The sequence below is a fragment of the Polypterus senegalus genome, chromosome 11 (genome assembly GCF_016835505.1).
Source record: "Polypterus senegalus isolate Bchr_013 chromosome 11, ASM1683550v1, whole genome shotgun sequence".
In the NCBI taxonomy this organism is placed as follows: Eukaryota; Metazoa; Chordata; class Cladistia; order Polypteriformes; family Polypteridae; genus Polypterus; species Polypterus senegalus.
Genome location: NC_053164.1, coordinates 65002517 through 65025722, shown reverse-complemented (window position 1 = coordinate 65025722; position 23206 = coordinate 65002517). Strand labels below are relative to the sequence as shown.

General features: G+C 37.9%; 1 protein-coding gene across 8 annotated transcripts in view; it reads left to right on the top strand.

Annotated features, from left to right (window-relative positions):
- The first annotated feature begins 5676 nt into the window (after positions 1-5676).
- Positions 5677-23206, top strand: part of LOC120539110 (macrophage mannose receptor 1-like) — a 98403-nt gene continuing 80873 nt past the window's right edge. For 5 of the 8 annotated variants that reach the window (XM_039768873.1, XM_039768876.1, XM_039768875.1 and 2 more), the window contains exons 1-4: positions 5677-5757; positions 17992-18037; positions 20097-20132; positions 21019-21069. In XM_039768873.1, coding sequence (XP_039624807.1) covers positions 18001-18037; positions 20097-20132; positions 21019-21069 — 124 coding nt within the window. In that variant the 5' untranslated portion in view covers positions 5677-5757; positions 17992-18000. Of the gene's footprint in view, positions 5758-17991; positions 18038-20096; positions 20133-21018; positions 21070-23206 lie in introns of those variants that run through there. The other 3 variants (XM_039768874.1, XM_039768878.1, XM_039768879.1) reach the window with 3 other exon arrangements.

Genomic DNA, 23206 nt, shown 5'->3' with positions numbered 1-23206 from the left:
TCTGATGATGCATATCTAGCCACATAGTTACACCTGATTAATGTTATGATGTTACCCCCCCACTTTAAATCTGAAACAAATAAGATTGCCAGCCAAATATAAAATGAGAAACAAAGAAATATATATTATAAAATCGCATTTAAATAGTACACTTATCCTACACTTGCACTTGAATGTTATGATCATCATCTATGTACTGTATATACTGTATATATATACTAGCTGTGTAAGCCTGTGCTGTAAAAAGCCTGGGCTCCTAGAAACCATGGATTCTGGCACTTCAATCAATCAATCACATCGGTTGTGCAATAGCGGCTAAGTGAGGTTCTTTATCCTTGGCGGTTTAGTTTTGCCAATGTGTTTGTCTCCATTGTCTATCAGCAGCTAAGGTTTTGTTTTGCCAATGTGCTTACCTTGCTTGTGTTTTAGCGGCTAAGTGAGTTTCTGTTTTCACTTTGGTGACAGAGTTGCTTTCTTTGAGCTTCATGCTGCAGCCTCGCACTTCTGGGCTGTACAGACAGACACACACACTTCCAAACGTAGATGTTTATATACAGTATAAGATAGTAAGAAATCCACAGGCAATAGTGAAGTGCTAGGGCACCCAAAGGCAAACCCCATGTAACATAAACAAAACATGGTTTTATAAACACATTGAAAAATAAAAGAAAAGTAATGTAGACACGAGTCTCCCAAGTAGACTGTCAAGGTGGTGGAGCTTCCGCTAATAAGGACTTCTGGCAGGAAGAGGCGGGTCCAAGTAGGTGGACACCAGAAGTGATGTCAAGGGTAGTAAAGCTGTCAGTCTTCCTGTCTGCAGAGGGAAGAAGAGATTAGCTGTTAGTCAACAATGCCCTCTTGTGTTCCAGTGGAAAAATGACCATTAACTGAGCCTTTAAACCAGGCATGTCAAACTCACTACCATTGATTAGCCGCTTCGACTGCCATACATACGTGTGTCAGCGGGCCGCACTGTAACAAATACTATTATAATATTATACAAAGCTTTCTTTCCAATACTGAAAACTCTAAAAAAGTAACACTTAAAGTTTAAAGAAAAGCAATTTATTTCCATACACTCTCTGTACAACAGCGTACAATTAGAGTCTTAGCCTCTTAGCTAGGTCCTTATATTATTATATTATATTCATTATATTATATTCATTGGTTATATAGAGTAGAGTAGAGTAGAGTCTTACAGTGTGAGATCTATTTATTTTGTCCCGACACTTGGCATCTCTGGTAAGTAACCAGTTCTCAATCAGGCTTGAAATCTTGTGCAGCTGCAACTTTTATAAGGGATGAAAGGTGCTCGACAGTAAGTCTTGAACGATGTGGGGTTTTGGTAGCTTTCATTAACGAAAACAATTGCTCACAAAGGTAAGTGCTTCCGAACATAGACAGTACTCTCCATGCCAACTTACGGATCTGCACATACAAGGGTGGCAGGTAAGCATACAATCCTGGCACACCAACTTCGTTGTATTTTTCCTTCAGAATAGAATCTGACTGCAGTTCAATCAATTCCATTTGGATATTCTCAGGTGCATTCTCAACGTTGTAAGAGTATGGTGACGTAAACAGCGCAAAGTCCTGTTCGTGTGAACTGAAATCACGAAAACGCTCACTGAATTCATTGCTTAGTAATTCAAGTTGGAAAACAAATCCTCCAAAAATCAAATTTTACTTTACTAAGTTTACTTCAAAGTTTATATTGTAAAATAAGCCGATATGAACGAAGCCACCTGACCTACACTAATTTTACAAACTCAAAATCACAAAAATATGTTAATAAACAACTTACCAACTTCTCACATCCACTTCAGATCTTCAGCTGTAGTCTGCACTAACTGTTGTTTACAATACTAGCACAAAATTACATAAAACTAGTGCAAAAAAACGTGAAAATATGCAAGCTATTACTACTCGTGATGGTCAGTTCTGCTCAGTGGCCAGTCTCAGCAGTCCAGCCAGTAGTGTAACCTAGCAGGGGCAGCTCTAGGCTCGTGGTGGCCGTGGGCAGAGAAAGAATCGGTGGCCCTAAGCCGCCAATGTCAATATGGTATCTTATGTACGGCGGATGGCCACGTCCGTTGTGGACACTTCATAGCCGCCTCGTGCTCATGACACGCTGCTATATGCGCATGTCCGTAACTTGAAAACCAAGTGGCAGCTCATGATATTCTCATTATGGTAGAACGTTATAATACTACATATAGCTTACTGCTCCGACTCTAGCAAGAGTAGTAAATACAGTGTACTAATTAACAAGAAACACAATGTTTTTCGGCCACATTGCCGTCAGCTGTGTCATTATTTTCTCTTTCTGTTTTTAATTCAATATATATTGGCGTGGAGGCCCTGTGCAGGTGCACAGTTTGCACATGCCTATGGCCGCGCCTGCTGCCTGCTGCCCACTGCTGCAGCCTAGCACTTCAGTTGTGATGTTGCGGCTAATTAACTTTGGTCAAGACTTATGGCTATACTAGCAGATGACGTTTCCAGTACCGTAATGCCATGGAAAAAAGTGCATTTGTCAGAAGGCAGAAATGATTGGATCACAAACGATAGTAATCATTTTGTACAAGTTCAGTGCCAACTAGGATCTGTCATGCGGGCCGCGCGTGTTTGACATGCCTGCTTTAAACTGCTTCCAATGCACACACGTGTGACAATATAAATGAGTCACTCACTTGTTCCATTTTAGCTAAAAAATTGCAATTCAGTTTGAGAGTATGCTACACCTACGTTAGTAGGTATCCACTAAGAAATTTAATTTGTATATACAGTATCAATATTTAGAGATTACACCTCCCCCAACAATATAAAAACTTAATACCTCCAAATTTCAAAAATGCTTTGTAGGATTGGATTGAAATTGGGTGATGTTATGAAAAAAGAAAATTAACCAACATATGTTTATGTTTATTTATCAATAAATGTATTTTTTTTTGTATTAATTAATATTATGCTATGTTTATTCTTTGCATTGCAGTGAGAATTAGCTTTATGCAAAAGAAGATGGAGAAGAAGTGATTGATGAGCCATGCGAATAGCACCATTAGCCAATAGGGCGACTGAAGAATGGGCAGTTTCCAGTACAGAATAAAAGAGTCGTCATCATGTTGTAAAACTGAACAAGAATGTTTGGTGAAGCTCAAGGAAGAAATATTGTATTTTAGTGAACAGTGTAAACAAGTGAAAATCATGTAATAATTGTAATAGGTAAACCTGTACTGCTGCATTATAAGATGTTATTAATAGACACCAGTCAGCAGTGTCTGGTTGGAGGCAGTGTTTTGACAGGAATGGCTGATGGAAGTGACATACTGTATGTGAATAGTGACTTCCTGGAACTTGTAGGGGTAGAAACCTCAAAAAGAGATGGCACAAAAAAAAGGGGTGAGTACAAAGAACAAATAAGTGAAGCTGTGAAGAATGGACCCTAAGATGAGGATTGTTTTGTGGCAAGACTCTCAGGTGGAGCTTTCTCTGGGAAGCAAGTATGTTCCGAGGCTGGAACATCAGAAAGGACTTGAAAGGTTAACATTACTGTGCTGTGGGGTTGGAAGCGCATTCTCTGAACACAAAACATCTGAGCTTCTAAGTGGTAACCTTCTTCCGTTCAAAATCCTTCTTTTAACATATAAAACCATAAATGGCCATGGTCCAGCTTACTTATCTGAACTTTTCATTACTTACAAACCATAACATACATTAAGATCTCAAGAATTTTATGATTCCAAGAAACTTATGATTCCAAGGAATAATAAAATAACAGTGGGAGGTTGAGCTTTTAGTTACAGAGTCCCCAAATTGTGGAATGGTCTGCCTGCTACTATAAGAGATGCCCTTAGCTTACAAATCCCTGCTGAAGACTCACTACTTTAGTTTAACATATCCAGACTTGAGCTTCTCATTAATTGTACACACTGCATCTCTGTTGCTAGTCATTAGCACTAAAACATAAGTAATATAATGGTTATAATTTGTCACTAACCCTCATCTATTCTGTTCCATTCTTGGTACTCAAATGTGGCACTTGGTGCCACTGCCCTACTGCCAAGTTGTTTGCTTGCCTATGGAAACGTCATCTATGAAGGAGGAGTACTGGGATCATCAGGTAGAAGTTTCCTTTCATCAGATTGGCTGGCCCAGTGCTGACTAAGCTGTGGAATGGCCAGAAAGGGGCCTGGCCGAGGTCTCCAGAACTCTGAACAAATCTGACTCCTATTATGTGATATCATCTACTTCTGCATTTTGCTCTGTGGTTGTAATATTTCTATTGTACTATTGTATTGCATTGAGGATCACTTGTGTTCTGTTCTGTGTATTGTATTGTATTTACCCCTTTTTGACACACAGTGCCCTCCAAACCTACCTGGAAAGGGGTCTGTATCTGAATTGCCTTTTCCAAGGTTTCTTCCATTTTTTTCCCCTACAATGTTTTTTTGGGGGAGTTTTTTCTTGTCTTCTTAGAGAGCCAAGGCTGGGGGGCTATCAGAACAGAGGGCCTGTTAAAACCCATTGCTGCACTTCTTGTGTGATTTTGAACTATACAAAAATAAATTGTATTGTACTGTATTATTTCTAACTGCCCTGGGACATTCATCTTTGACTCTGCAACTTTTTCTAAACATTTTCTAAAGACTATACTGTATATGTACAGACTTTGCTACCTACATTTTCTTTTATACTGTCCTCTACTGGCATTATTGCTCTTTAATAAATACCAAGTTGCTTTTAACTTTCTACACTTTGCCTTTATATCTAGAGTGATTGAAGTAATAAGGTAAATATCTAGAGCACGTGGAACAATAAGGAAGTGCCATATGATCTGAATTGCGAGGTTTATCGGCTGAGGACGAAGAACTCTGTCCAATAGTACGACATCAGTGGCTGATAAAAGGCCTATGGCCATTTTGAAGCTTTTTATGTTTGAACAACTTCAAGACCAAAATTAATATTTACAGTAGGTCTGAGATATATCTAAGACATTGCACGTTGTTCGTACCTATGATAAGTAAGTCTCTTCGAGTACTAGAGAATGACGGACTGTGCATGTGTTATTCATACTGCACTTATCAACCGAGGTCACCAGATCAAATATTAAAAAAGTATTTTGATCTTATTTTTCTAAGTCATTGCAAAAAACCACAATCTATCAAGAGATGAAAGTAATAATAAGCCCAACAACAACCTGAACCATTTGAGAATTTCAGCCATCTATTAGGACAAAACTGGAGCTCCTACAATAAGGAGAAGTGAGCACTGAGAGAACATGCAAACTCCTCCAGCTAGTCATCAAATGAGGCACAATTATTGAAACGGCTTTCACATTCATGTCCCAAAATTAAACTGAGCTTATTGTTTAGGTGTTTGTGTTATTTAATACTCTGTTTACTTAGTGAATGTTTTAAAAGTTAAATATAATTTATATAAGGCATTATATTAAAGGGCAAGAAAAACAATTCAGCTTGTAGAAATCAGGATGAGTGTTTTGGATCATATGGAATAATCACATTTATACCAGCACATGTTACAGGCTACTGTTTATAAACAGCAATGACAAGGGTTAATTTCTTAGAGTTCCGCAGAGAACTGTCATGCAAATTCAATGCAAATGAAACTTTCAAAAACCTTAGATTCAGTCATCATTTTCAATATTGTACATACCGAATATTAGAAAAGGTTCAATAAATGAGGCAGTTAAACTAAGAAGGCAAAACGTATGACATTTCTGAGAGAGCAGTAAAGGTAGGAGATAGATGTACAGAAATGAACAATATTAACAACCTGTATTTTTATTATATTAGTTGCAATTCAAGATAACCATTTGTTTGAGTCATTTTTGGCTTATTAGTGTATTATTTTTATTCTATTGCTAATACTAAATTGTCACTTATGAATAATATTTTAGAAGTTTTTGTTCTAATTAAGATGTATACCTGTCATGCAGTTTACAATTTTTTGGTAGCCTGAAAGATATATAAACCTTCCATGTATTCAATATTGAAGTCTGTCATAATAAGAAATCTCACAGTGTGCTTTACACGTAGTTAGAGCTAAAGACTCTTTTATTTATTTGGAGGCTTTTAGATATCTTAGGAATAAATGTGCTTACATGATAAGAAATGCAGTCTTTGTACTTATGAGCTTCAGCCTGTGTAATCTGTTGAAGTTCAGTGAAAGTAAAGAATTCCTTAAAGGCTCTCAGGTATATTTCTCAAGAATTTTTTACTAAACATAGCATACTGCTGTGTGAAAAAATTACTGATACTTTCAATTGTCATGTTGTCTATATTTGTCACCTTTATGATAACACTAGCAAAATACCCGCGCTTCGCAGCGGCGAAGTACTGCATTAAAATTTTTATTAAGAAGAAAATTAAACCTTTTTAAACTGAGGGAAAATATGCCAATAATTATTTGTTAAGGATCTCTTTGTGTGCCACGTTGTCAGTTCGGCCCTCCGGTTGTAACATGACCAAGCTGTGCGCTGAGCTTACTCTTGAGCATGCAACTTACAGTTGGCCATGTGAACAGTAATCTTGTCTCAAATCTCACAGCTTGGATTGCTGCTGTCATAATTGGTTTGAGTTTCATGGTTTGTTTCAATTACGACAGTATTTGCAGGATTTGTTGTGTTGAAGTGACATTCGGCATCTGTCAAGCGTTGTAAGCACACAACCAGTTTCATCGATAAAATCACATCCAGCTTTTGAGAGTTTAAACATTCATAAACATCAAAGTGTCCACTACTGAAATCGTCACCTGTGAATCTAAGATGTTTAAGAGGCATTGGAGGTTGTCGAAAGGTGTAAAATATTTGGCTATACAACCGAACAATTCTGCGGCAGCCATCAACTCACATGCAGAACCATAGGTGAAGGGCTTAAGCATTTCACTCTTCTAGTGCTCCTGTGTAGTATAATTATCTCCTGTACCGTCATCAGTCCACACCTTGAACCTGTCCCAGTCATTTAATACATAAGACACAATGTTCCTCCGGATATGAAGAGTGAGCCTGATATGGCCGTGCAATATGTAACAAAGAGAATGGAAAAGGTAGGTGGTATCTCCAGGCATGGAAACCACTCGGTAAGTGACAGTTCTTTGATCGATAGAATTTCTTGAAGATGGGCCCATAAGTAACAAAGACTGTTGAAAAGTTCAATATGGCGGCCGACAGTGGCATCATACCACGAAATAAGAATGCGTACATTGGTTTCAGTTAGTGGAGGGAAGCCGCCTACCAAATTTCGAGAAGATGGGGCCATAAATAAGAAAGTTCAACATGGCGGACGTTGTTGACCATTATGACCATTACGCATAGAATTTCGAAATGAAACCTGCTTAACTTTTGTAAGTAAGCTGTAAGGAATTAGCCTTGCAAATTTCAGCCTTCTACCTATACGGGAAGTTGGAGAATTAGTGATGTTGGAAAATTCAATATGGCGGCTGACAGTGGCGTCATACCACCGAAATAAGTACGTACATTGGTTTCGGTTAGCTAAGGGAAGCCACCTACCAAATTTCGTGAAGATGGGGCCGTAAATAAGAAAGTTCAACATGGCGGACGTTGTTGACCGTTATGACCGTTACACGTAGAATTTCGAAATGAAACCTGCTTAATTGTTGTAAGTAAGCTGTAAGGAATGAGCCTGCCAAATTTCATCTTTCTACCTACACGGGAAGTTGGAGAATTAGTGATGTTGGAAAGTTCAATATGGCGGCTGACAGTGGCGTCATACCACCGAAATAAAATACGTACATTGGTTTCGGTTAGCGCAGGGAAGCCGCCTGCCAAATTTCGTGAAGATAGGGCTATGAATAAGGAAGTTCAATATGGCGGACGTTGTTGACCGTTATGACCGTTACGCGTAGAATTTCGAAATGAAACCCGCTTAACTTTTTTAAGTAAGCTGTAAGGAATGGGCCTGCGAAATTTCAGCCTTCTACCTACACGGGAAGTTGGAGAATTAGTGATAAGTGAGTCAGTGAGTGAGTGAGTGAGTCAGTCAGTGAGTCAGTGAGGGCTTTGCCTTTTATTAGTATAGATATTGGGGGAGAAGAATTGTAAATATGATAAAAAGTGATATTGATGAGTAAACTGCCAAAGTATAAAACATGTTAATTTTGTTCTAAAATATTATTGTTGAAAAGTCAAGCCATGAATTAATGTGTATGGTTACAAACAAGAATAGACCCAACTGTTTGCACCACTTGTTGCAGAACAGTTACATTTTTAAACACAAAGAAAGTTACTCATTTTTAAAGTGAAAAAATCTTGCAGTGACATATGCTATTTCATAGAAGTAGACTATGATATGAAGACAAAGTATACTGCATTTTCAGGCAATGTTAATTTTCATTCCTTGCAATTAAATATTAGTGTCTTAAGTGCAGCAGTAATTGAACATGAATTGTGCATAAATTTCTTACAATTTAGATTGATAACTAAGATTTAGTTATCAAAGATTAGCTATATTGGTTAACTTGTAATAAATATCATAAGTTAAAAATAAGCCTTGCTACTGTATAGTGAAGAAGTAAAATGGAAACAAACTATTCTGTCAGTGTTTTTGTCAGTTCTGCACATGTATGTTAACTACCACACTCTAAACTTTAGATTCTGTTTCCTACAAACCACTTGATATCTTCAAGTTTATTAGTGCAGATATAACATCATCTGCGTGTCTTTTGTTCATGATCATTTGTTAATTTTCTTGCTCCTAAAATAAAGTCCAACTAAGAAAAACGTGTTTTGCAAACAATGCACCTGCTACTAGGAATAACTTTAATAAGTCTTAAATGGATTTTTTAGGTTAACTAAGTAATACAAAAATATAACTATCAGATTGTTTTACTGAAAAATGGGTAATACTACATTAGGTAATGCATCTATTAGTCACATATTGTTGATGGTTTTGAGCATGGGGATTGTGCTATATAAATAAAATGTATTATTATTTTTATTATTATTATGTAATAAAACCTTAAAAAAAAATATTTTGGTCTTAGCTCTTTGATCTCATCCCCATTGTTTTAACCCCATTGGCAGAAATCAAAACTGCATAAAATCATTAATTTTCTTATTGCTATAATTAATGTATAGTTCTGTGCCATTAAAATACCGTGCTGTATATCCTGATACCCGGTTGTAATATTTTTCTTTTTTCTCTCAAAGATGGTGATTTGCTGTATCACAGCAAATTCTGACCTCAGCCTCTAAAGCTTTCTCAAACGTCCTGATTCAATTGTGTACAATCTGAAGGGCAGACTATCTACTAAATAAGAAGGGTGCTTCAGCTTTCAAATGACACCCCATTCTACTTTCTATATTTTCAAATTCATCTTATTTATTTATTTAGTAAAGTTGTTTTTAAATCTTGTAACTATTGGTGTTGTAATTTGAATACACAGTATAATCTGCCCTTCAAAATGATACATGGAGTTTCCAATAATGAATATGTGTGCTATGGATACTTATTTTAAAACAGTAAAAGTGAAGAAGAAGAATCCTGTTTTTTGTACTGATTCAAAACAGTACAACTTGAAATATTATTTGCAGATATTTCATAGTTGCTTGTTTTTCTGGTTGTTCCTGACACATTCATTGACAGTTTTATAATATTCTGAAGATTATTCTAAAACCTACAGAAATAAGTTTAACATTCAAAGTGCATTTTTTTGGTAACAAGTTACTGAATTTTACAACTTATTTTGTTGAAACACATGTGTATAATATAACTACTAATTCTGCAGGTGTAAAACTTCTGAAAGAGAAATGCCTGACCTTTATTTCGAGGGTTAGAACATGAATATTGAGTGAGGAATGGCGAAGTTATAGGCAGTTAAATCAAAGTATCAGAAAATGGACAAAAATAATACGGAGTTGAAAGGGTTATAAAAATCAGTAAAGTGCAGTGTGGCTTTCTAAAATAACTCCACTTTGGTGGCTTAAGTAGTTGATAATATATCTCAGTATTGTGTAATTCAGTATAAGTGTATAAATTCATTATTGATGCTTAATAAGACATGCAAATCCTTCGTATTCACAAGTAATTTTTCCAGCGTATTGCAAGCTCATAGTATGCCACACTGTAGAAAGACGAGAAACCACTTTACTGATTTTTATAAGTGTGATTATGGTCAAAAGAAACCTTTGTTAAGATTTTATTAGACAACAATACAATATTACTGTTGTAGTGTGTACTGTAGTCTAAAGTGTTATCAAACACAGTGGATGTTTTATGTTTAATTAATATTACAAACATGATGTAATTGTTAAGGTATACAGTCTGTTTTGCATGTCACCTTGTGTTTATGTTAAAATACAGTTCCCCTGTGAATGAGATCATGGAGAGAGAGATTTACAGTAAAATAACATTTTAAACTGTTCATCCGATCTATACAAAAACACAAGTCACACTGGTGAAAAGGCAGTTGAAATTTCTTTTGTTGCAAAGTGGATTTTTGTGAAAAGATTAACAATAGTCACCAGCTCTGTAGAAGTAGTTAGGTACAGTATATGAAGAGAGTAGGAAAAATGAAGAATAATTAAGTGAAAATAAAGTAAAATACTGAAAAGCCAAAATGGTTGCACATTAAGTGCAAGTAAGAAGAGTGTAATAATAGAGTGAAGTCTGTGATCGGTGCCTTTCTAGAACAAATATGTGAAACTGAGATTCTGGACAACCTCTGGGGCTGTGAAGTTCATTCCAGTCACTTTCTTAATTAATATCTTAATTAATAATCAATTACTGCTACTAATGGAAGTAACTGTTTTTAGCTTAAGTTTAATTGACCTGCTTTTTAACATTCATAACTTAAAATTGTTTCTAGCAACTAAGCAGTAATGAGATGCAAACGGAGTCAACAGATTGGCCATATATCCTGATCCCATTTGCACCTAAGTTTGCATCATAAAATAAATGTTGCAATAAAACATTTAAACAGAAAAAACGGGAAAGTTTGAGGAATATTGATCTTCTCTGTTTCATAAAACATCAGCAGCTTTTTAAATGATGTGCTTCATTAACAGCAAGAGTCCGCTCCTCGTAATAAAAGGCTGTTGTGAAAACAGTGGCTTTCTAGGAACTGAATTTGAGACTCCTGAGTTGGCTGGTCATCTGTTGGCTTGCTTTGCATCTCATTATTCTTTTGCTGCTGATTAAGGAAAAAGGAAACAATTAAACAGGTTGAGAATGAAAAAGCATGTTCATTAAAATCGGGGCATTTCATTAGCCACAGTAATGAGTTACTATTTAAGAAAATAGCTGATGTGAAAATTAGAAGCAGGGAGAACCATTATAGGTGTCAGGACCAGGGACAGAAAAGTAAAAATCATATGAACAGAACATTATCAATGTGCATTATGAAACACTGCAAAACCACATGCAAGAAAATATCCCTTTAACATCACATACAGCAACATTTATTTCTATAGCACATTTTTGGACACAGAATATCGATCAATGTGCTTTACAAAATGTCAAAGAAATAATTACAAAACAAGGAAAACAAACTAAATTAATTAAGAATAATAATAAAAAGTAATAAAAAGATAAACCAATATGAGCTTACATAACATAGATATATAATAAGTAGAAAAGTAGTGTCCTTCTGTATATCAGATTGTAAGCCTCTAAAGATGAGTCCGCTGAAAAGGTTAGATGGTTGGGAGGTTAGAAAAAGGAAACTCCAGCAACAATGGGCATTCTACCTAAAATAAATGTGTTTGAATCATTCCTGATTGCTTCCAGGCTGCGTCTCAGAGGATTCAATGCCGCCAGCCTTATCAATAGCTGGGGCACCCACCTTCATTCCACCATCACTGGTGGCTGCACTGTGCATCGATCAGGCCACCACCGAATAACCAGAAGATATAGCAGGAAAAAGTCAAGATTAGTAAAGATTGCAAATTGCTGAAGAATATGATAATTCTCTGCATGTATAATTTCTTTGGAGCACAACTAAAATGTAGCCATGAAAAAGCAACATTAAAAAAGTGAATTTTTAGGATTTTTTTAAATGTTTCACAGTATTAGCCTGGCATATTGCTATTGGTAAAGTATTCCAGATTTCCGATGCTCTTAGCTCTTGCAATAATAAGGAGACTGCTATTAGAAGATGTAAAGTTATGACTTGCAGTTTAGGAGGGCAGTCACTCCAAAATATAGGATGGAGAAAGATTATTTAAAGCTTTATATACCATTAGTATACACTGCTATCGTGGGCTGCATCAGGAGTGGGCAGGAGGAGGAGTATAGGAAGCTAATCAAGGACTTTGTTAAATGGTGTGACTCAAACCACTTACACCTGAACACCAGCAAGACCAAGGAACTGATGTTGGATTTTAGGAGACCCAGGCCCCTCATGGACCCCGTGATCATTAGAGGAGACTGTGTGCAGAGGGTGCAGACCTATAAATATCTGGGAGTGCAGCTGGATGATAAATTGGACTGGACTGCCAATATTGATGCTCGGTGTAAGAAAGGTCAGGGCCGACTATATTTTCTTAGAAGGCTGGCGTCCTTCAACATCTGCAATAAGATGCTGCAGATGTTCTACCTGACGGTTGTGGCGAGTGCCCACTTCTACGCAGTGGTGTGCTGGGGAGGCAGCATAAAGATGAAAGACGCCTTACACCTGGACAAACTTGTTAGGAAGGCAGGCTCTATTGTAGGAATGAAGCTGGACAGTTTAACATCTGTAGCAGAGCGATGGGCACTAAGCAAACTCCTGTCAATAATGGAGAATCCACTGCATCCACTGCATCCACTGAACAGGATCATCTCCAGGCAGAGGAGTAGCTTCAGTGACAGACTGCTGTCACTGTCCTGCTCCACTGGCAGACTGAGGAGATCGATCCTCCCCCACACTAAGTGACTTATCAGTTCCACCCAGGGGGGTAAATGTTAACATTATTCAAAGTTATTGTCTGTTTTTACCTACATTTTTATTATTCTTTAATTTAATATTTTTTTGTATCAGTATGCGACTGCTGGATTATGTGAATTTCCCCTTGGGGATTAATAAAGTATCTATCTATCTATCTATCTATCTATCTATCTATCTATCTATCTATCTATCTATCTATCTATCTATCTATCTATCTATCTATCTAGTAGTATTTTAAAGTCAGTTCTAAATGACATGGGTAACCAATGTAACAACACTAAAACTGACGAGATGTGCTCAGATTTTTTGTTTTCTAGTTAAGATTCATGCTGCTGCATTCTACACTGATTGATGAGTTTTTTCATGGCTTGTTAGTGTATTACAGTAATCTAAACAACTAAGAACAAAAGTATGAATTCACTTCTCAGCATCTTGCACAAGTGAAGCCTTACATAGTAGATAACAGGTCCTATCTTACTGCACTAATTTCTATAGAGTCCAGCTAAAGCTTTGTGAGCAGATTTTACGCTTTGTTTAATTGAATTTCCTTTTATTATTTTTTACTGTTCATTTGTTCTCTGTCTATCTGTGGCCTCAGTTTTATGACACAGAAAAGGAGCAAAAAAGCACACCTCTTGATTTAGGATCTTACCACTTTCAATATGTCTTTTGGCTGCTTGGGGTTGTCAGAGTTGCTGAGCACTTGGAATGGGAGACTTGCTTGGGAATCCTGAATGCTGCAGGCTTTTTCTGACCAGCAAGAAGCAATTTTCCTAGTATTGCACTCAGTTGAAAAAAAGAAGCAAAATATAATTTTTTCCTCAATGTACTAAAAGGTTGAAAACACAATTTTAGAGCTTTTGAATGAAGTCATTGATTACACAATAAAGTTTTAGTCCCTTGAAGTGCTATTTTAGTTTATTTCAGAAGCCTTTATGTGTAAAGGCAAAACAGCTCCCAAATAACCTGCTTTTAGTTAACTTTATCAATATTTATATCAACACTGGAGATATATAATAATAATAACAATAATAATAACAAACAGTTTGAACATAGGTTTGTTGGAAAAAAAGCTTAAATAGTAAACACTAGGCTCCCAGTAAATAAAAATGTATTACTGGATGGGTGGAGTTACAAGAAAATGTATAATAGATAGATAGATAGATAGATAGATAGATAGATAGATAGATAGATAGATAGATAGATAGATAGATAGATAGATAGATAGATAGATAGATAGATACTTTATTAATCCCAAGGGGAAATTCACATAATCCAGCAGCAGTATACTGATACAAAGAAACAATATTAAATTAAATAGTAATAAAAATGAAAAGTATATATATAAAAGTAATATAAAAGTCTGTAAAAACCCACTAAACAAGGAGCTCATCATGATGTTGGAATTTTCTTATTTTGAATATTAAGTCTTTTTTTATGATATTGTTAATTGACGTGTTAAAAAAATGATGAATATGGTTCAAGCAGATAGCCCCAGATACACTGGTGATGTTATTCTAATTGCCCGTTGCTGCAGGCAGACATATGAAATATCCTGGAATGTTCTTTAGTAAAGTCTGCACACTCATCTCTCCATCTGAAAAATGCCAGTCTGCTGATCTCTCGTTCAGTATGCACTGCCTGCTCATGTGCCCACCTCCAATTCGTCACTTGAGTCTTTGTTGTCTTTGCACAGTCCAGATGCACCTGTGACTCACGTAGAGTTTTCATTGCTCTGTGCGGCTTTGGCTGCTTTTCTATATATAATCCACCAAGACACCCGACCACGGTAGTAGCGAGGTGGGAGGGGGGTATGTACAAAGGGTAGGGACATAATCAGTGAGAGCGTATGAGTCGCACCTAGTGGGAATTCCACGGTTTGCAGCACGAAATGGGTTCAATGGCTTACTCACGCCTCTCTGCGCTGGGTAGACACACGCTCAATCTCATGCATAATTATGTATTGAATGCTAAACACTTCTGGAAAGACATGGTTGTCTAAAACGGGTGGGTGTGAGAATACAACAGTAAGTGAATGAAACGATGGAACTCTGGAGAGAGCAAAATACAACACAATAGTGAACCTGTGGCATAACAAACACCGCATAATTATTTATTGATGGTAGAACACTTCTGGAAAGACACAGGGACACCCTCGCAAACTGTTCTACACGCCGCATACAGCGATTCACATCCGCGACATGATTTTTCCTAGATGGTCCTGTCGCGTCCACCCTGCACTCGAAGCATACACACTGCCTGGTCATGTGCCTGGTCACAAGCCGCGTCCACCCTCGTTTTTGAAGCATACACACCGCCTGGTCATGTGCCCACTCGCAAGAGAAACTCACAGAGAGCCGCCCACCAGTTGCCTGTGTGTGTGCCTCTGTCTGTCTCTGGCGTTGCCTGTGTGTGTGTGCGGATTTCTCTTGCACTGCCTCTGTGTGAACCAGTCAGGCACAGAGAAGGTCAGCTGCTGAGAGAGCGTCTTGACTGTTGCAGGGCCTGCATTTGTGAAGCAGGTGAGACGGTAATGAAACAGAGGCACAGGGCTTATTGGTTTTTAAAGACTGCTTCCTTCATTGTGTTTTAACCTCAGTTTTAAAGGATTGTTTTAAGGATCCCAAGGGATACCCCTCGCAAACTGTTTTACACGCTGCATATATATTTCCGCGAGAAACATGCCTCTATGAACAGTCAATGTGGCTCAGAGTTGCATGTGGACTCTACGACAGGCGAACATAAATGACGCCGGTTTTCCTGTGTCGTCGCGTCTGAGTTGGTGGCCGTGGTTCTGCGAGTTGTCGTCGTATCCAATGGTCTTAGAGTTGGTGGGCATGGCTCCTTCCTGCGTGCGCCATGGGTGTGTTACTTTTTTGGCGGCTTAGTGAATCCACGCCCCTTCTGGCATGCTTTCCATGGGTGTCTTGCCTTAGTGAATTATATATACTGTATTGATGCTTTATTTTGCTTGTAACTGTTTTGCCTTTTTCCCCAAATAAGAGAATGTAAATTCATGTAAATGAGTGCTGTGAGGGCATATGTGAAAGTGCAATTTGAATACTCTGAGGTAATTTGAAAGCACAAAAAGACACACAATGTTTCATATTGTATGTATATGATCCTTATGTTTCCTGAGGAAGAAATGTTTTGGGGAAAAAAAACAAACTTTCTTTTGTGTCTGCATTCGTGTTTTGGCTGAAAAACAGGCCTCCAATATTCACTTCATTGCAATGATTAGGGATTGAGCTGTGGATTCAAAGCAATAAACTATTATTTGTAACTAATGTAGCTGACATTTCTAAAAATCATCTTTTAACCTCAGAAGACATGACATATTTTGTGACTGCCCTATAAAAGATAATGCATGCCTTTCAATTTTAAAAGCAAAGCAGCACATTAATATAGTATGTTATTTTATTTAAAAACTCCTGAGCATTGAGCTCTTTTGCTTGCAATTAGAGATAGATATCAAAATCCTCAAATCAATGAAACGTCTGGGCTATTGATCTGGTCAGTTAAGTAGCAGAAGGGGTTGTTAATCAGTTTCAGCTGCTTTGGTGTTAATGAAATTAACAACAGGTGCACTAGAGGGGCAACAATGAAATGACCCCCAAAACAGGAATGGTTTAACAGGTGGAGGGCACTGACATTGGTGGAGGTCTACTCGTCTTTTCTGACTGGTTATTCACTAGTTTTGCATTTGGCTATAGTCAAATACCAGTGTCACTACTGGTAGATTGAGGTGATACCCGGACCCTGCAGGGGCTGCATCATACAGCAATACATGCCATTGCCTGAAAGTTTGCTGAATCTCCCAGCACAATCTCAAGGGCATGGAGGAGATTCCAGGAGACAGGTAGTTACTCTAGGAGAGCTGGACAGGGCCGTAGCAGGTCCTTAACTCATCAGCAGGACTGGTATCTGTTCCTTTGGGCAAGGAGGAACAGGATGAGCACTGCCAGGGCCCTACAAAATGATCTCCAGCAGGCCACTGGTGTGAATGTCTCTGACCAAACAATCAGAAACAAACTTCATGAGGGTGGCCTGAGGGCCCGACGTCTTCTAGTGGTCCCTGTGCTCATTGCCCGGCACTGTGGAGCTCAATTGGCATTTGCCATAGAATACCAGAATTGGCAGGTCCACCAGTGGTGCCCTGTGCTTTTCACGGATGACAGCAGGTTCACGCTGAGCACATGTGACATACATGAAAGGGTTTGGAGAAGCCGTGGAGAACATTATGCTACCTTTAAAATCGTTCAGCATGACTAGTTTACTGGTGGGTCAATGATAGCCTGGGGAGGCATATCCATGGAGGGATGCACAGACCTCTACAGCCTAGACAATGGCACCTTGACTGCCTTTAGGTTTCAGGATGAAATCCTTGGACCCATTGTCAGACCCAAAGCTGGTGCAGTGGGTCCTGGGTTCTTCCTGGTGCATGACAATGCCCGACCTCATGTGATGAGACTATGCAGGCAGTTCCTGGAGGATGAAGGAATTGATACCATTGACTGTCCCCCATGCTCGCCTGACCTAAATTCAATAGAACACCTCTGGGACATTATGTTGCACCTCAGACTGCCCAAAAGCTCAGTGATGTCCTGATCTAGATCTGGGAGGAGATCCCGAGGACACCATTCGTCGTCTCATTAGGAGCATGTCCAAATGTTGTCAGGCATGCATACAAGCACATGGGGGGCATACAAACTACTGAGTACCATTTTGAGTTGCTGAATAAAATTTTGGAAAAATAGACAAATCTACAGCATCATTTTTTCACTTTGATTTTCCGGGTGTCTTTGAATTCAGTCCTCTGTAGGTTGATAATTTTCATTTCCATTAAACGATGTGGCATCCTTTCATTCCTAACACATTGCCCAGTCCATATCAGTATAGATATCCAGCATGAATTTTTTCCCATTGAGATCTGAAGTGTTTTCAAAGTGTTCCTTTAATTTTTTTGAGCAGTTTATATTTATAAATATATAATACATACTGTACTTATATAATTATTTATAATGTCACAAGGCAGAAAGTACGGCTCAATGGCAAATGCTATCTTTGTTGTCTTTTTTTCTACAGATTCTTAAAATGAAAACAATTGTATTGGTCCTGCTTGTGCTAACATGTAAGTCTGTTGTAATTATTCAATAAATTATGGCTGATCTGCGCAATATGTAGTATAATAAAATTTCCATGTTCTCCCTACCAGAACAATTTACAGATGTTATTTATTTATTTATTTTTTATTAATTTTATTACAATCCATACAAAGCAATCAAGTTTTTACAAAAAGAAAAATTAAGTTAAGAACAAATCGATCCCCACCCCTGAGAGAAAGAGCAAGCCAAACGGCATTAAATTTAAGGCTTGTAAACATACCTAAATTAATAAATTCTCTGTGCTTTACACATCTGTGTGTGTACAGATGTAATTTAAACCATTGAAAATTATCCACTATATGCAGTGGGAATAATTTGGATTGAAGTGTCTGTGTTAAATGTCTGTTATATTTTAACATCAACATTACTGAATTGTATTTTGAAATGAAGTTCTACTGTAAATGGTCTGTATAGAAAAACATTTTGTAACTTTTTTCCACTAGTGTTCAACACAACATTTTTCTAGAATCTGTGGGATTTATTTGACTAAGTTCTAAGCAGTTTTCCCCTGCATAATTGTAGAAGGTCCATTGAAGCACAACATAAAAACATACATAACGTTTAATAACCTCCATGATAATATTGCCGGTATACTGCCTTGTTGATTTCTTTGACTGGTAGTGGACTGAAAAATATATTAGTTTCCACAATTTAAGCAGGTTACAAAACGTAAGGAAAGATACAGATGGAAACAAGTGCTGAATCACAATTACATGATGTGGCCACCATGGGGCGCACCAGCTGCCCAACCCCAACACAAACAGACACCAGGCACAAGTCCAGAAACACACACAGTTTATTTTCCACTGTGGAACCCTTTATTTTGTTCCCCAGTACACAGCCCAGTACAAATGGCACCAATAAGCACAGCACAGTACAGCACTTTCTCTTCTTCTTTCTCTCTCTCTATCTGTCTCTTGCCTCCACTCCTCCTTCAGTAAGCTTTGTCCTCTCCCTCTAGCTCTTCAACTGAATTGAGGTGGTCCCTTTTATGATGCACCTGGGAGCACTTCAGGTGGCCCATCTCTATTATATGGAAGTACTCCTAGGTGTGGTGGAAGCCCAAAGCAGCTCCCCCTGGTGGCCCCACAGAACCCAACAGGGCTGCGACAAACTCCAAATCCCATGGAGCCCTGCGAGAATCTGAGGAGCTGCTAAAACCCTGGGGGGATGCCATTTAGGGGATAGCACATCTGTACCTCCTGTCCTTCCTTTATGATGGCCTCCAAGCTGAAAAAGAGCCCCAGCTGTCCATCACAATGAAGAATTCTGTAAAACTGATGATAAATGTGAGATACTTTTACAGAATATCAACCAAACACTCCTATAATTATTCATCTATTTATTTTAATATCCATTTTTGCAGTTCAAGGCTGCAGGAGTGAAATTTAATATTGGAAATGTCATTCTTCTTATTTCAATGACTGGATAGTTCAAAACAATTTATAAGATTATTTTTATTTTTAGCAAAATTATAAAATGGCACCCAGGATTAGTCAGCCACAACAAATGAAGGACACAAATGAGTTCCATTCACTTTCTGTACCTGCTTATCCACTTCAGAGTCACAGAGGCTCAAAGCCTATTTAAGCAGCTTAGGGCACAAAACTGAGACCACATATTGACCCATGATCACTTTCACTAAGCCAGTTAAGTTACCCTGCATGCCTTTGGAATTTGGCAGGTAAACCAGACTACCTAGTTAACTGCCCGTTCTTCTTCTTCTTTATTAGTGCATGGAGACTCTGGGCATTGAATCTCCTCCTTCTAACTGTATTTTCCGGTAATGAGGGATAATTTTTTTCTTTCAGTACAGGCAATCCTAGGTGGGCCTTTGCCTTTCTATGTCCTACAGTAGTGAGCTGACTACAGTTTCTTACTCGCATTACTTTTCTTATAATAGTAGTTTCTCGTATTATTGATATTGTTTTAATCATCATTCATGTTAATTTATAATGTTTTCTGTGAAATGAGGCAGAACAACATGATGAGAAAAGATTTTGATGGTTGTGTAATCTGTTTCAGGTACATTGCAGAGCAGCAGGGGAGAAGTAATAGATGGTGAGTTCAATATTCTTAATGAAGAAGACATATTTGTTTACGAGAATTACATCCAAAATTTTCAGTTGATTAAACTGTTATTAACAGTTGGAGTTTTTATGCTGTTGGATGCCAGTTTCAGAATGCTTAACAAGAAAAACCAGGGCTGGCCTCTCTATGATCAGAGGCTATAGGCATACATGCCTTTAACGGGTGAGAGGGGTTCTCTCGAACATAAGGAGCTACATGTCAGTGACACTGTCCCAGTAATGAAATGGAAAGGCTAAGAGAAATCAACTCTAACCTATGTGTAAATACAAGAAAAACATGTGACAGTTGTGACCCTGGAGCAAAGCTAACCAGCGGGTCTCATTGCCACCCATGGAATAGCTTGTTTAAATTACAAATAGGTATTTTTGTCATCATGTAATGACTAGACTACCAATTTGCCGTGTAACCGATTTGGTGTTAATTCATTTGATTTCATCATTTCTCCTTGCTAGGATTGTCCGTGTACTCATTTTTTCTGTTGATAACCCATCGTAAAGAAATTCTTCAATAAGATTTGGACATAATACATCTTCTTAAAGTGACGAAAACGTTAAAATTTATAAGAGCTGAGAGAGTAGGAACTGTGTCTGACAAAAGCATTCACACGAATGAGAGGTGAGAGTACCATATGCGTGGCTGAATATGGTTGAGAGGAAGGCATGACTTGAAAAAATCTCATGGTCAAAGTCTCACAGGACTTGAAAAAATCTCTTCAGAAAAGTCTTGTCTCATCGCAGGATTTTTTTATATAATAGAGAGACAATAAGTCATTTTAAGGAGGTTAATGCTATTTAGTATACAGTATACATGTAGAAACATACATTTTCAAGACAGGTGTTTATTTAATCTTTTACAGGTATACAAAAGACCTACAGAGTAACACAAGTAAACAATAACAATGGAACTGGTAAGTGTGCTGTTCCTATTATTCTGCCATAATGATTAACTAAACATGTATTAAATATTTATTCTAGGCTGAACAATTGTTACTTTCTCTTAATATAACCTTGTAATCTACACTATAAGATGAGACTATCACTATAAGTAGACCAAAAATAGCGCTACCAGGCTGCTATGACTCCTTTAGCATATCCTGGGTCTTCTCCTACTAAAAACCACCAGGTATACCCCTCAAAGTAGGTGCCCAGAGGGTATCCTTATGGTTTTCCCAAAACATTTCAACTGGCTGCTCACACTACATGTAAACAGTAGGCCTACTCCTGTAAAACTGAGCTCCTTACTGTATCATGAAGAGTGAGCCTAGCATCCCTGTGTAAGAAAGTCATTTTTGCTGCACATGCGATTGCATTCTTTTAGTCACTGCCCAGAGCTTGCCATCATAGTTGATCACTGAGATGTTGGTTAATTGTTAAATTAAAATATACATCCAATGACTTTGCTCTTGATTCACCACTATGACCTGTAGCTGTATATCATAGCCTAAAGACAGAATGCCCTTTTTCCCTGGATATACTCTCCTTGATGGTATTCATCATTAAGGCTGTATCAAAATTGGCTGTTCACCACTCCATTTTGTTTCTGGGATCACAAGTTAATTTAGTCAAGCAATCAACATCATCTGCAAACTGCAGAAATGCAGCTCTTATTGTCCCAGTCACCTTGAAGTTCTGTTGATATTTTTTCTGTATAAAAATGCCAATTATAAAGGAAGATAAGACACAACGCTGCTACTGTTTCATATCCATAGTCAACAGATTTCATTTAATGCATGTCTTTTTTTGAAAATGCATAGACAAATGGAACACAGCAGTGTCCCAAGAAGCCCATGCTTTTTTGCATCTCCCATAAACTACAATCAGCTAAATACAGTAGTCATAATCATTTTCCAAGTTCAAAAAGAATATAGACAGGATTGGCAAACCTCTGTAACCTGCAAAAACAAAGAGTTTGTCTTCAGTTCTGCAGCCAAAAGATATTCTGCATTCTGAATCTGAGGTTCACCTGTCAGAGCCTCTGTTTCAGTACCCCCAGTATGAGCTTTCCCATGCTCATTGAAATGTGTGTGCCTCCTAGGTAACTAGAGCACATTCTTTTGCCTTACTTTATTAAATTAAAATGGAGACCACTGTTGTGTGTCTGTCTCAAGACACTGTTTCCACTTTTCATGGAACATGTGATTTAAACAATAAATCCCTACCATATCCAGTTTTTCAGCATTTTTCATCAGATATTCTATACCTCTGTGGAACTCTTTAATAACACCAGTGCCCTTATCCATTGAAATTAGTCAACCAATACGTCTGCCCCTGACCCTTTAGGAATCTCTCACAGTGTGAAGTCAAGCAAAATTACACCTTTTATTGGCTAACAATAAAGATTACAATATGCAAGCTTTCAAGGTAGCTCAGACCCTTGCCTGGAGTCCCAGTGGTTGTAAATTATTTTCCAGGTAGAAAGAAGAGAAAACACCCTTCTCTCTAACTGTGTTTAGGTGGATTCTGGAAGTACCTCAGCCCTGATAGTGGTCATCAAAAACTTATTAACTGTGGTCAAGATGGTGAAATTTGTAGAATGAAATTTAGATAAAGACCCAACTGCAGTTTAAAGCCCTATATATATGGGCTTAGAGTGGTGTTTATTGTGTTAAGCCTGGTTTTCGTTGGGTTGTTATTCAGCTGTTGATAGGTGTCAGTGTCAGAAAGTATTTCCTCCATTGCTATGGTGTATTGTTCCTTGTCTAATAAGAAAGTTGCGCCTCCTTTGTCGGCTGGTGTGATAATGATACTATGATCATTCCGTAGCGATCATAGAGGTTTCTGTTCTTTTGTTGAAATATATGTGGTTGGTTGTCTTGTGTTTAACTGGCTGGCAATGTTGCACCTTATTTCTTGTGCGTTTCCCTCTGTATTTTCTCGGTTAATAAGATGTGTTCCAGGGAACCCTGGAAGTTCATAGCTGTCCTTACTTCCTCCTTGCTAATCAATTGCATTTCCTGATTTACTATCTCCACATCATCCAACCTCTTCTCTCTGTCATTCTCTTCATTCATCAGCCTCTTAAAGTAACTTTTTCCATCTGCTCAA